The following is a 14,349-nucleotide window of genomic DNA, read 5'->3' on the forward strand; positions in this document are numbered from 1 at the left end:
ATTTGTGCCCACTGTAAGACAGACCTATTTTGAGGTTTAAGGATGTAATCTTAGGTTAGTGCGGGTTGTACCTTGAGGTTCTTTGATGGTCTTAGTTTCAATTGTGGATATGTGAGTAATGTGCAGATAAATTGAAAATAATTTGTTTTATTCACGTTTGTATTACATAACCAGTTTACTCAAATCCACTCATACTATTCAATACAAATTCCTTTTCCCGCCGGTAAGATACAAGTCATTAGTACGTAAACAACAGATATTACATAAAAGTTGATTCAATACACGCATCGTTTATCATACAATGCCTTTATGGACGCTTGAACCTTTTACGAAATAGTTATTGAGAGCTTACGAATGTAGAATAGTGATTTGTTGATGCTATCAGGGAATCTAATTTACCTTAAGGTGTTTGTGAACACAACAGGGGAAGGGCTTTTCATTTTTAAACATATTGATATCATCTTAAAACTTACGATGCAAATATGTGTGCCTGCAACTGCATCTATATATGTTAATGTATTGGCAATTTACCCTCAGTGCATCCTTTCCCACGTTGATATTTATAAAAAACAAGTTTACGACGAGACAAGCAAAATTAGTGTTGGTTTATGAATAAATTAAAACGTGACTCTAGTTCGAGGTATTAAAGTGCAATTTAGAAGTAACATCATTCACGAGTCAATTCTGTAGTTAAAATTTTCTTCTTTCTCTTAAGTCTCTACTAGGATCTTACCCTTGCATTTGGTTCTCCTTAATCTCAAAAATTTAGAATTAATTGCATACATATTTTAGTATTGTTTTGGGATATCTTAATCAAATCCCACATCAAACCAAAGAAATTGCAACCAACCAACTGAAATGAACTTCCGTTTAATTATTTTTTACAGGTTTTAAAAATGTACGCTTGGGAACCCAGCTTTGAAGAACAAATTCTCAAAATAAGAAATAAGGAGATGAACGTTTTAAAACAAACGGCGTATCTCAATTCCGCTACCTCCTTTATATGGTCTTGTGCACCTTTCTTGGTAAGTGATTGTGATTCTTCTATGCCATTAGATCATCTTTACTGCGAGGAGTAAAAATGGTGAAGAATGTAAAAAGATAACATAAACCAAATTTTTGAATATAAGGTGTATTTATGATTATGTTATGCAATAATATTTTTTTTCGTTTAGGGGGATAACCCTAAGGTATCGTGAAAAACCATAGGTATCTTATTACGTGTTAACTTAAAAAAAATTGCTTGCCGAAATTGCGCTTCGTGTTAAAATTTACAATTTATATAGCAAAACACTTGCCTCGTGTTTCTCAAAACATGATAAAGGAGTATGAGTACGAGGTATGTTATTATTATTTTTTTTTTATATAAATGTATCGATTCCTACTTTAAGTACTTATAAAGCCCAAATGGGAAAAATAAGTAAAAAAAAAGAGAATTAAGAACACGTGGAATTATCTCTTAATAAATGCATGGATTGCAACATAGTTCTTAATTAATTAATGCGAGGTAATACTAGTGTAAGAAATACAATCGCGTAATCCGCACGATAAAAACATTTATTGGTATAATCGCTATCGATAAATCTGTGTATAGCTGTATAAGCTATCGATAAGTAATAATTATCGACATCTGTTTACACTAATACGACATGAACAAGTTCAATCGATAACATACTATTGACCTATGGATGTGTTAAATAGTGGAATATAATCCATTAGGGATGTTATCAATCTAGAAGATCCGATACGATGAATCGAGCTTGCTTTATACGTAAGTAATATTTGAAAAAAAAAACGTACAGATAAAACAAAAATATGATGTGGGTTTTTGAGTAGAATATTACAGGAATTGAAAGCTTTGTACATGGTACACCGTATATATAAGTTATATGAAATACGTTTGACTAAAACCAAAGCATTATAAATTTTTCACCAGAGATGACCTCGTCAGAACAATAGTAGAGTACTATCATGAATAATTACAAAAATTGACAACAGGGGAGATACTAAATGACGTGAATAGAGAGATACTTTGGTCATATTCGTTATCGTATCTATGCGAACATCGAACAATTATCACGATTTACAATAAGTGAAAGTGAGACATATGATTACAGCTAAAAATAGCATTCTATGTACTATATACTAAGGTTTTGACATACTAGATTTCTAAAGATAGATTATTCAGTTTATTATGCCTATAAACATTACTAGAATGTTGATTTTACCAAGGTCTGCCGAGTCGAATGTAGCAGAAACAGCAGAATTTTCAACAATGTCGAACCTTACTATTGTGTTGGCCATTGTTGATCTAAGTATTAAGGCCATCCGCCTCGTCCACTCGTATAATGGGACTCCCATCAATGAGTGCATCATTCGATGGTACTGTAGGAAGCCGGTGCTTGTGATCGTAATCAATTGGCTATAAAATTGTTATTACCTAATCCAAATTGTTTCTTTTTAAGGTTACCTTCTTAACTTTCTTCACGTATGTGATTACCGACCCTGATAACCATATTTTGACACCCGTCAGGGTATTCGTATCGATGTCCCTATTTTACACAATGCACTTGCCGTTAGGCCTGCTACCGCTCATCGTGGTATCAGCGATTGAGGTATAAATCCACAAAATTCTGATGCGCTGAGGCTGTCAGGCTGTGGTACTTCTCACGTGCATGCTAACACGAACATTCTTTAAAACCAATGTTTGCGATGTATCGATCTCTTCCCGAGTTTTTTATCTGTATACTATCAGTTTTTGCGTTATCACAGATATAATTCAAGGTCAGTTAACGCGTATATAGCAAAAACGATTATAACCTTAATTCAAATGAATAATGTAAGCTGCTCATACACGTCACATATGTGTATGAAACAACTGATAATAAAAAATGATCATTAAATTTTTCTTATAATAAATATGAGTTAATCATTTTTTTTATTACATAGATACAACGTGAACACCTTAACACATCATAGGTATTGGTCACAATGCTACAAAATATCCATAAGTTAGCGTAATAATGATTTAGCATATACTTTAAATTGCTATTAAATTCAAATAAAACTTAATCTAGTTATACAATTGTAATTATTACATTTAACACCCAAAAATATGTACTAGCCTCTGTTTACGATTTCATGTGAAATAGACGCCAGTACCAAAAGTAAACTGTTAACAAAAATTTAATAGCAGTAAATACCTAACGTAATCGTAAGCTATTATATTAACTGGTTGTGGTGCCTCAGGTATCACTGATGTCATTCGGGTGCTTTGTTCTGGTAAACGACACAGAAGTACTGGACTCTAAAAGAGCTTTCGTTGCTCTATCTCTTTTCAACATATTGCGTTTTCCGCTATCCATGCTGCCTAACGTAATATCGAATGTAGTGCAAGTAAGTTGAAGTCATATTCTTTTGATCACTTTCATGATTCGTTAGACATTAAGTTTTCTATTAACACTCGGGTGGTATGTTTTTCAATACTAACAGCATGAGTTTTGGATTCTATAATTTTTTTCATTTTATCAGTGAAACGATTGTTATAATACAGTGTTGTTTTGTAGACGGCTGTTGGTATGAAAAGATTAAATAAATTTATGAATTGCGAAGAATTAGACATCGATTCAGTGGAACATGATCCAAAAGACCGTAAGTATATTTTAAAGGTCATCTTAGTTTTTTTATAGTTTTTTTTTTGTTTAAGAGACATAAAAGAATTATACATAATGAGAATTATAAAAAAGAACAAATACGTCATTGTGTTTACTAAGCATATAATCTGTGTGAACAATCCTATACTTGTCTTGTCCTCAATAGTATTACTGTACATATGATTACGTAATATATACACTTGGAACAGTTTCCATAGCAGCTGAAATCCTACTATTTCCAACTAATACTATATTATATTTATTATTTAATATATATTATTCTACATCCTAACTAACCTACCTATTCATATTATAAATGCGAAAGTTATGTGTGTGTTTGTTGCTCTTTCACGCAAAAACTACTGAACCGATTCCCATGAAATTTGGTACGTAGAATAACATATAGGCAACTTTTTATCGCGATATTCCTACGGGATACGGACTTACGCGGGTGAAACCGCTGGGCACAGCTAGTATAATAATAATTGTCTATTCCCTGTTTATTATAAATCTGCTGATATTTGACCTTATGCAGAGGTAACTCGCGTGCAAGCAAAAGGGGGCGGAATGAGTAATTGTTGGCGAATTACCATTTCATTGTTGTAAATGTTCTATGATATATTTATTCATACCCAGATTTCGAATTTCGCAGTTTTAACTACTGCTATTATATAAAAAGGAAATAAATGTATCATGAAGTGCAATCGCTCTATAGTGATACCTTCTTAACTGAATGCCCATACTTAGAAATGAAGAAATTTAATCTAGTCATATATCACAACGACGAAAGATCTTTATGTTTCTAAGAAATAAAATAAAACAATATAAGAGATTTGATATTTTTTTAATCCAACTCGAGACAATCTCATCTATGAGTAATTTGGGCAAAATTTTTAATTCTCCAAGATCAAACCACACGGAAACTTATTAAATTATTATTATAATTATTTTCAGCTAACCCCCTATCGATAGAGAACGCTCACTTTTCATGGGGAGACGATTCGGAACCCGTGCTAAAGAACATCAACCTGCAAGTGCCTCGCGGTCACTTGGTGGCGGTGGTGGGCGCGGTCGGCTCTGGCAAGAGTTCGCTTCTTGCCGCCTTGCTGGGCGAAATGAACAAGATCTCTGGTCGTGTTAATACTAACGGTAAGAAAAAGAGGGAAAATAGGAATTTGGATTTGCTTAGGCACATTTAAATTATTACAATTAACACAAAATAGAATTCTTTCTGTAAAAATAAAACTTTGAAATGTTCAATTTGTCGTATTAGTAACATACGGCTTCGAACTAACAAATAAACATTGTTTGTTTTATTTATATTTCAAAAATATTCCTATTTCTATAATGTATTGTATGTATGTAATATGTATAATCTATCTATAAAGATATTTTTTCACAATGTAATAAAAATATGTATTTCAGGTACGACAGCGTATGTGTCTCAACAAGCATGGATTCAAAATGCAACACTCCAAGACAATATTTTGTTTGGCAAGCCCCTAGACAAAAGCAAATATAACAATGTTATTAACATGTGCGCCCTCAAACCGGACTTCGACGTGCTACCCGGAGGTGATCAAACAGAAATTGGTGAAAAAGGTATGAATACATTTTATTTAAGTAACAAATTTTACATTAATGTTGTAATTAAAGGCACCTACAAAGTATAAAATCAAAATAATATTTGTAATTGAAAGCTTTCCTCCACGGTTTCGCTCAAATAATCAAAGGAAATTCCTACGGGAATCACATGTTTCACCGCGGTGAGAAGTAGCCGTTGTCGCTCTCTAGTCTTCAAATTATCTCCAGATACAAAAATCATATCATAAAATCGCTCCATTGCGAAGTGACGTAAAAGCAAACATTACACTTTCGCATTTATGATATGAGTAAGGATTGCAACATTATGTGAAATACTATGTGGTGTCAATTTTATCAGTGTAGATAAATATTACATCATGATAACCTATATATATAATTATATAATGATGATAGTCATAATAATATATTCATAGAGAATCTATGTCTATGTACGGAGCAGTCAATAAATGATATTTAGAAGAAAATAACAGAAAGGTTACCACTGGTGTTAGGACAAATCACTCTAAGAGCACTGATAACTATTTAAATGTTCAAAAAACAATTACTTTTTTCACTATGCGTTCAAAATAAAAACATAACATGACATTATTTTTAAATATTGGAATTAATTTATCTAACGGTCGTGACTATTTGGCCAATTATTCCCTACTGTCCGTCCGGGTTTCGCACGTGGTATATATCTAGCTTATAGCCCTCCTCAATAAATGGGCTATCTAACACCAATAGTTGCTTAGATTACCGCGTTCAACCAAACAAACAAACAAACTCTAAAGCTTTTTACTAATAATATAAATTCATTATCATAAAATGTTATAAAAATATTTTTTTGTCTTTTAGGAATCAATTTATCCGGTGGTCAAAAGCAGCGTGTATCGCTCGCGCGCGCGGTGTACTACGACGCCGATAATTACTTCCTCGACGATCCTCTCAGCGCGGTGGACTCGCATGTTGGCAAGCATATATTCGATAAGGTGAGTGAAAAACTAGTGTTTGTGACGGGTTTTGGGATGGGTAGAACGGGTTATATGCCGAGTAGAGACGACAATGCAACTATAAATTAAACCATGTGTATATAGTGAAAAATGAAAATATATTCAGTAGTTTAGGCAGATAATTCATTTGTACAATATAGGTCGCCGACGATCGAAAATGGGACCAAATGAAAATAGTTTCCTTTCAAACAGAAAGAGAATCACGTCAATCGATTGAAAACCCAAAAAAAATGTAGTCGAATTGAGAATATCCTCCGTTATTGGGAACGGTTGAAACCTCTTACCGACACTTCGCTGTGCAATATGACAATGCAATTTGGTTAAGGATTCGTACATAAATAATCCTGATATTAATTAAAATTATCCATATCGTTAAATATAGGATTGGATAAGATGATAAGATAACGTTTAATAACCGATCGTGCTTCAACATACGGAAATGTATCGATATCGATAAATAGATATTATAATTAAATAGATAATAGAATTGTCACTTTCGACGATTTCAGTTCGATAATAAAGTATTAGTAAAGTTATCAAAACAAACATGATTCAGCATTATATTGGCTAATATAACAAATGTTAAATGGTTTGAAATGTTGTACATGTTTCCCAATAATGCTATCACAGTGTATGCGATAGAATATTTACTTATTTTCATATAATTCGTTATTACATACAATGCATAATTAATGAAATTGTCGTAATGTTATAGAAACATAATTATTCTATAACGGAGCGTACTTAACACACACTCAATTTATAGGTAAAATGTGTGATAATCTAGAAAATATGACGATGGCTTGTAACATTTTTTAGTTAAGGCAACAATTAATAAGTTAGTTAAACGAAATAACTACAAAAATAAGTGGGAATTCAATGAAAATATTGTATATTTATTCTTTGTGCTAAGTTAAAAAAGGATGAAATTTTAAGGCAATACGTTTTTGTAGAATACTTGAATAATACAATATCAAATGTGTCCTTAAAAGACGTCTCATCATCAGCCCATGTTAATTTACAGACCTAACACTCATGGTTATTCGATAACTTATATATATGTAGCGAAATTTTTTAGTATGGAAAAATTCGATCTCATTCGCATCGCATTTTTTCTATTCCTAATAGATTTATTATTTACATAAAACTGGAATGCTGTAAAACTAAAAAGGAAACTAGCTAAACTTTTTAATTTCTACAGGTCATTGGACCATCTGGCCTATTGAAAGAGAAAACTCGCGTGTGGGTCACGCACAACGTGTCGTACCTCGCGCAAACAGACTTGGTGGTGGTACTGCGCGACGGTGAGATATCTGAAGTGGGAACGTATCAGCAGTTGTTGGAGAAGAAGGGAGCCTTCGCTGAGTTCCTTTTGCACCACCTGAGTGATGCTGAAAGGACTTCTCCGGAAGGTATGTATTTAAAATGTTGTTTAAATTCATGAAAGATCATTGAAACAATTGATATTAGATATTTATTCCATATCATTCATCCATTTATCATTTATTAAATGTTACAATACGAAAAAGGAATCAACCCAGCAAACACTTATTGTTATATATTTATATAATTAAAAATAGACTAGATAGATAAGACTTAATCAATGGTAAAATAAATAAAATCAATAATATTCTATAACTAAGAATGGCAACAAACTAATAATAGCCACAATCTAATCTTTCAATCGTTTTTCTTGTTACAGAATTGGATGAAATCAAACAAGACTTGGAAAGTAAGTTGGGTTCCGAGTTCCAAAATAAATTGCAGAGAGCCCGCTCGCTCTCCGAAAGCACGTCTGAATCTGAACTACCTGCCGCAGGTATGAATTTTTTCTTATTATTAAGTTTTTTGAAAAACCTGAATGTATTTATAAAAGCAACCATATAAGCATATAATACTGAATCCTGCACAAAAATACATTGTGTGTATCTAATCTTTAAAGCAGAATCTATCAGATCATATCATATCAGACAAAAACGAGAAGAATCGATAAGCGCTACATGTGTATCTTTAGAATTACAGTTTTCATCTGAAGGCGTCAGAAGTATTATAACCAATATTTAAATTTAAGTCTATACTATGTTATAAGCTAAAGAGTTTGTTTGAACACACCAATCTCAGGAAGTACTTGTACGATTTGAAAAATTCTTTCAGTGTTAGATAGCCCATTTGTTGAGGGAGGCTATATATGTGCCAGGCGAAGCCGGGGCGAACTGCTAGTATGATATATAATTTTACTACTTTTAAACAACTGAAGTGTATGCATATCTATAACAGTAAATACTATTCCAACTTCCGAATTTAGTTTTTAGCTCCAGATAATTTCACCAGGGATACCTTAGCTTGTGGACTTTTTGTATATCCTAATAATTAATTAAGTCTTTCTAAATTATTCGTTTTAATAAAAATATATCTTTTCCAGGAGACAGAAGTGGAAGTGTGAAGAGGCGCACCCCAGACGGCACTACGGCAAATGATTTAAAGGAAAAGAACAAGCTTATTGAAGCAGAAAAGGCGGAAACTGGCAGCGTGAGTATAATAAGATATTGCAAGGAATAATGTTTCTTTCAAGTTAGTCTCGTTTGTGGTGTTACATATATTTTTGTTAATATACATACACTGAATACTATTCCGTACTATCAACATAGACGTTTTATTGACACAATAAAATATTTGTTTGTTCCATAATGTAGTACCATTTTCAAATTGATCACTGGTTTTTCCCGTAATTGTTATACGAAAATGATAGAAGTGTTGTTATTTAATGTTTGAGTTCATATAATGTATTAAAATATTGATGTATTACACTTAGAATTATGTTCTGGTAGGTAATATTTATTATATTTCAAGTATAAAAAAAAGTCTGAATTGAAAAATGTAAAATGCTAGATGTTTCCTCCGTCAAAAATGGTATGTTACTCAGTAAAGATGTAGATTGCAAATTTTAAAAGATCTTCTTTAAATCGATAGAGTAGTTTGAAGTTAATTTCTTACTGATCTGCTTTACCCGTGTTTAAATATAGCTATGTCACTGAGTGGAAATGCAGCTTTCTAATGGTGAAAAAATTACATAAAAAAATACAAATGTTTCATACAAAAAAAAACCTTTTATCTTTATATTAGTAACTCCTCCACAAATGTTGACATTTCCATATCCAGGTGAAATGGGCGGTATACAAGCACTACCTGACGAGCGTGGGCGTGTTCGCGTCGGTGATCACGATCGTGATGAACCTGGTGCTGCAGCTGTTCCAGGTCGGCTCCAACTACTGGCTCGCCAAGTGGTCCAATGATGATACTATGGTATGATGTTTATTTCTCTATGATTTTTTTTCCTTGCCTCGTGTCTGAAAGAGATTTAGAGGTTATCTGAGTAGTTTAAGTGAAAAAGTTGTTCAAGGTGATTTTTTTTTTAATGTTATATTACCTTCTAGAATAGATAACACTATAAAATAAATAAACAGTTTAGTTTAATAAAAGCTTCTATCTTGTTAGGTTTGGTAAAGTTAAATACGAATATATGATGTGACAAGTGATATTTTAATATTATTCGCTGGAGCAAAGTTATAATGATGATTTTACATTTTTTTTTTTCTGTATAACCTTAAACATTTCTATTAGCAATCAATAAAAATAAACCTTTAGTAGTTTAGTGCCATGACATGATAACAGTATTTAATTAAAACAAGTACATAATATTTTTTAATTTATTTAATGCTAGATGCTCGTCTCGGCTTCGCCCGAATATGAAGATTCCTGTTTAATCCCAAAGGAGCATTTCTATCACTCAAGTTAGCATTTATATCCTGTTTGTATACCAAATTTCATCAAAATCCGTTCAAAAGTTTCAGCGTGACTGACTAACTCCCGCATCGTGTATTAAAATTTTTGTTAAATTATTAATAATTTATTTTGAAGTTGGTGAATGGAACGGTAAATAAAAGCACAAGGGACATGTACCTTGGTGTGTACGGCGGCCTCGGAATTGGACAAGGTAAGTTTGCTGGGTTGTTAACAATGCTCTTTGGTTGGGGGTGTAGGAAAGTATTCAAGTGTTGTGGAAATATTTAAAATGTTATAGTGATATTTCACAAAATAATTGCAGAGTTAATTATTAATTGTTCATTGTTTATTATATATACTGTTATTGTTTATTGTTTATTATACTTACTGTTATTGTTTATAATACGTATCTGTTGTCTCTGATGTTTGCTATAAAGTTTCACATTTATCTGAATGATGAATAGCTACCTTTACAATGTTTATACGGTAAAAATAAAACAATTGAGAAATTTTGAATTTCAATGCTATAAAACTAAAAAAATAATAAAATAAAAATAAAACAATTTGTATGTATGGGATCAAAAAATTATGTTGTTTGATCTGACAATGCTTGGCATGAAGAAAAGGCAACTGAATTAAGTATTGTCGTTTTTAATTAAATACATTATATACTCTTAAAAATAGGGTTTTGTCGTGTATATTAGAAACCAATTCAACACTTGAGAACTTTCTATGTATAAAATGACTTTAAATGCTTTTTAATAATAATAGCACGAAAAAAATGCCTATTAACGGAAAAGGTACATTGTTATATTATGTGGATAATGAATACATTGTTTACACCTATTTTATGTGCAATAATCTCTCCATCTTTATTAGAAATTCTCTTCATTTGATAGTAAGATAATGGCTCCAAAATGCCAATCATTGCATGGTTACTAATTTCAAAGTTTTTTATGCATGTTTTTTAGGAATCAAAAAGTTTGAATTTGATTTTATTGTCTCTATTTTTTATTTGCATGTTATTTTCCAATTTTGTTAAATATTTAATAATCTCTAATAAAGAATAAATGATATTACTAATATTCTTCAAGTGATATTAAAGTTTCATGTCAAGGAAATTTAAAATCTAATTAAATGAAAATCGAAGGAGGAATCGAATACTACTTTTTTGTTATATAAATTTGTCTTATAGATTAATTGGAATCTTATTCAAAATAATATAAAATAACATATCTGTACATATTATAATTAAATTAAACAAATTTGTACTCTGGCCACAGCGCATTTGTTCTAAAATAACAAAATACAAATGTCTCAATGGATAATTCGATCAATTATAATCGAATACAAAATTGAACTACACTACCTGAGTACGAAACAATTCTCATAATTCTGATATACATCAACTCAACACAAACATAAAAAATACATACAAACGTTTGTATTAATATACGTATATCGCACGCACACAAATATACTTAGCTCAAGTTTATTCTACCATACACTACACCGTATATAACGCACGCATACAAACACACGCGTTTATTGTCCGATACATTACACCGTGTATAACGCACGCACACAAACACGCACCACCCGCGTTTACACGTGTGCAAGGCACGCGAGCGCGCGCGTTCGGGCGGTGGGGTGCGTGGGCGGTGTAAGCAAAGCGCGGTGTGTGCCAGTGGTGTCGGTGTCGGTGTCGTCGCTGGCGCTGTACCTGGGCACGCTGGTGGCGGCGCGCGCGCTGCACGCGCAGCTGCTGGCGGGCGTGCTGCGCGCGCCCTCCATCGGCTTCTTCGACTGCACGCCCACGGGCCGCCTGCTCAACCGCTTCAGCAAGGACGTGGACGTGCTGGACAACGTGCTGCCTATGACGCTCCGCGGGTGGACCGCCTGCTTCTTCGCGGTACGCGCTCGCCGGCGGATGCGCTTTATGTATTTTTTAAGATTGCCTAACAGTTATATTTGCATAATGGTTGCGAATATTCAATATCAAGATAATAAGAAATGCATAAATCGCACATAATGCCCGATGTAGCTTTCCATTTTATAATTCTGTTACAAATGAGTACCGCATGTTTATGTTATTTATTTTTTACAACTCATATTTAGGACTCTGAAGCTTTCTTGTTCAATTAAATTAGAGGAAATATTGTATGTTGAGATCGATCCTGATTCTCTTTTAGTATCATTTTCATTCCTATAAGAATCAGAATCTTTATTCCAGATATCTTCTACCGGGCGTACCAATCTTGGGATCAGTTTATAAAAAAACACAAACTTGTATTTCTCCTAATAGGTTTCGTAGACTTTCTTAACTAACACTGACATTCCGTATCTTTGTACGTTTTAAAACTGTTTTTTTAACTGCGTTTCTTGCTTCTAGATGCAATGCTAATAATAAATGTAGTGCATGCGTTTAGCAAACATAATATAGTACTATTTCTTAAGATTAGATTAGAGTGGCCTTCAAATCATGTAGTGCTGCAATCGTTTCTCATCTGTTTGTTCATTAGAATACTATAAAAAATAGCTAGGTCGTAAAAAATGTATTCATTAGAAGGTGTTAAAGAGAATTAAATAGCGGATTTCATAAACGTGGACGTTTTTGCAGCTATATCGTCTATTTTCGCGGATTTAATGCCATATTTGGCGTGTTGGCGGGCGGCAAAGGTCTTGCACGAGCTTTTATTAAGGAATATATTAAAGGCTCCTTTGCAAACCTTCGAAGTAACGCCTATCGGTCGGATTCTGTCTAGATTCTCTAAAGACGTAGATGTCGTGGACACCTCGCTACCCTCGCAACTCTCCGACGTGATGTATTGCACATTTGAGGTAAAGTTGGATAATTTGTTTATGGTTTTTACCGTTCGAGTGCTTGTTTCAGTTGGCACATCGACATAATTAATCGGTTTAATTACATTTTTTATTTTATTGGCATAACACTTTCCTCGTTATCTTTGATTTGCCAACTGAAAATTCGGGATTTGTCGTTTATTTGTTTTTGGATTTACTTTCGTTTTGGGTTTTGAATTTTTTTTTACATTTTTGTGGAGTAGATTATTCAGATATAGGATTCGAATACTAAATTGACATTTTCATACTTTTTGGTTAAACGGATATCGAAAGTTTTATTTGAGATTTTCGCACACGCACACATCGCATCCGCAATGATTTGATTGTATGTTTCTTTGTGTGGCTTACTAAAATTATCTGTTCTGTTCGTTTTCTGTATTCCTAACTTCAGAATTTGCCTATATAAACTGATCCCAAACCACGAATTGCGAAGGTTGTTAGGTAGTGTTAGGTGGCTTATAAAGTTACTGGGGGATGCAATTTTATGTGTGGTCTTATTTATTTTTCGACAAATTTCACATCTTGGTTTATATCACCCAATAACACGGCAATATCATAAATTATGACTAACTTATTTATTATGATATCAAATATTTATTTCATCATCACAGAGGTACCATAACTCATACATACAATTTTGTGATTTGGAAATGAGTTTTTGTTTGCATAACTCTGAATTAATTTCTTTGTATTATACCTTGCTTTTTTATCTATTTCTACGAATAATTTATTATATATTGAAATAAAATCGATATTTGCTTCAATTATTAACGTGCGTTTAAATAATACATTAAGTAGAAAAATCTTCATCAAAACTGTAAAAAAGAAAAAAATAAATTCTTATTTATTTTCTGGTTTAAATTCCATTTTGTTAGTTTTGAGTTTGAAGTACCTCTAAATTTATGGAGTTTTTACTACATAATGCAGATATTAACTTTCGTGGTGATAGTGAATAGTTTTAGCAATAATGATATCCACATGCAGGTCTTGGGAACACTATTCGTAATCAGTTACTCGACTCCAATATTCATGGCGATAATCTTGCCGATCGGAGTTGTGTACTACATCATACAAAGATTTTACGTGGCCTCGTCGCGACAACTCAAGAGGCTGGAGTCAGTGTCTCGCTCGCCTATCTATTCGCACTTCGGTGAAAGCATCACGGGCGCTTCTACAATTCGAGCTTATGGTGTTACTGAAAGGTGAATAATCACTTATTTCGTAAGTTTTGCCACATTCCTTACCATATACAAATGTAAAATTGAAGAAGTACCAATATTCTTGTATGTGTAAAGACTATCGCAGACACTGCACTTTAACCCACACGGTTTATTTCCATTTATCGAATGTTTCTTAAGTCTTTCCACTTTTAATAACATTCAATAAATGGAACTAATGGACCATATGTTATATCGAAAAATTAGTAATTGCTAAAATATTTCGTCCCATCTAAT

The 14,349-nt window shown here is 32.8% G+C and overlaps 1 protein-coding gene across 4 annotated transcripts in view; it reads left to right on the forward strand.

Annotated features, from left to right (window-relative positions):
• Positions 1–14,349, forward strand: part of LOC119834609 (multidrug resistance-associated protein 1) — a 39,858-nt gene that overhangs the window by 18,825 nt on the left and 6,684 nt on the right. Inside the window, exons 8-21 of one of the 4 annotated variants that reach the window (XM_038359016.1) lie at positions 888–1,025; positions 3,250–3,396; positions 3,567–3,651; positions 4,608–4,802; positions 5,079–5,255; positions 6,096–6,229; positions 7,452–7,662; positions 7,953–8,069; positions 8,673–8,779; positions 9,410–9,553; positions 10,169–10,244; positions 11,722–12,005; positions 12,701–12,874; positions 13,880–14,097. In XM_038359016.1, coding sequence (XP_038214944.1) covers positions 888–1,025; positions 3,250–3,396; positions 3,567–3,651; positions 4,608–4,802; positions 5,079–5,255; positions 6,096–6,229; positions 7,452–7,662; positions 7,953–8,069; positions 8,673–8,779; positions 9,410–9,553; positions 10,169–10,244; positions 11,722–12,005; positions 12,701–12,874; positions 13,880–14,097 — 2,207 coding nt within the window. Of the gene's footprint in view, positions 1–887; positions 1,026–2,465; positions 2,616–3,249; positions 3,397–3,566; positions 3,652–4,607; positions 4,803–5,078; positions 5,256–6,095; positions 6,230–7,451; positions 7,663–7,952; positions 8,070–8,672; positions 8,780–9,409; positions 9,554–10,168; positions 10,245–11,721; positions 12,006–12,653; positions 12,875–13,879; positions 14,098–14,349 lie in introns of all 4 variants that reach the window. The other 3 variants (XM_038359012.1, XM_038359014.1, XM_038359015.1) reach the window with 3 other exon arrangements.

Source organism: Zerene cesonia, chromosome 19, assembly GCF_012273895.1.
Source record: "Zerene cesonia ecotype Mississippi chromosome 19, Zerene_cesonia_1.1, whole genome shotgun sequence".
Taxonomy (NCBI): Eukaryota; Metazoa; Arthropoda; class Insecta; order Lepidoptera; family Pieridae; genus Zerene; species Zerene cesonia.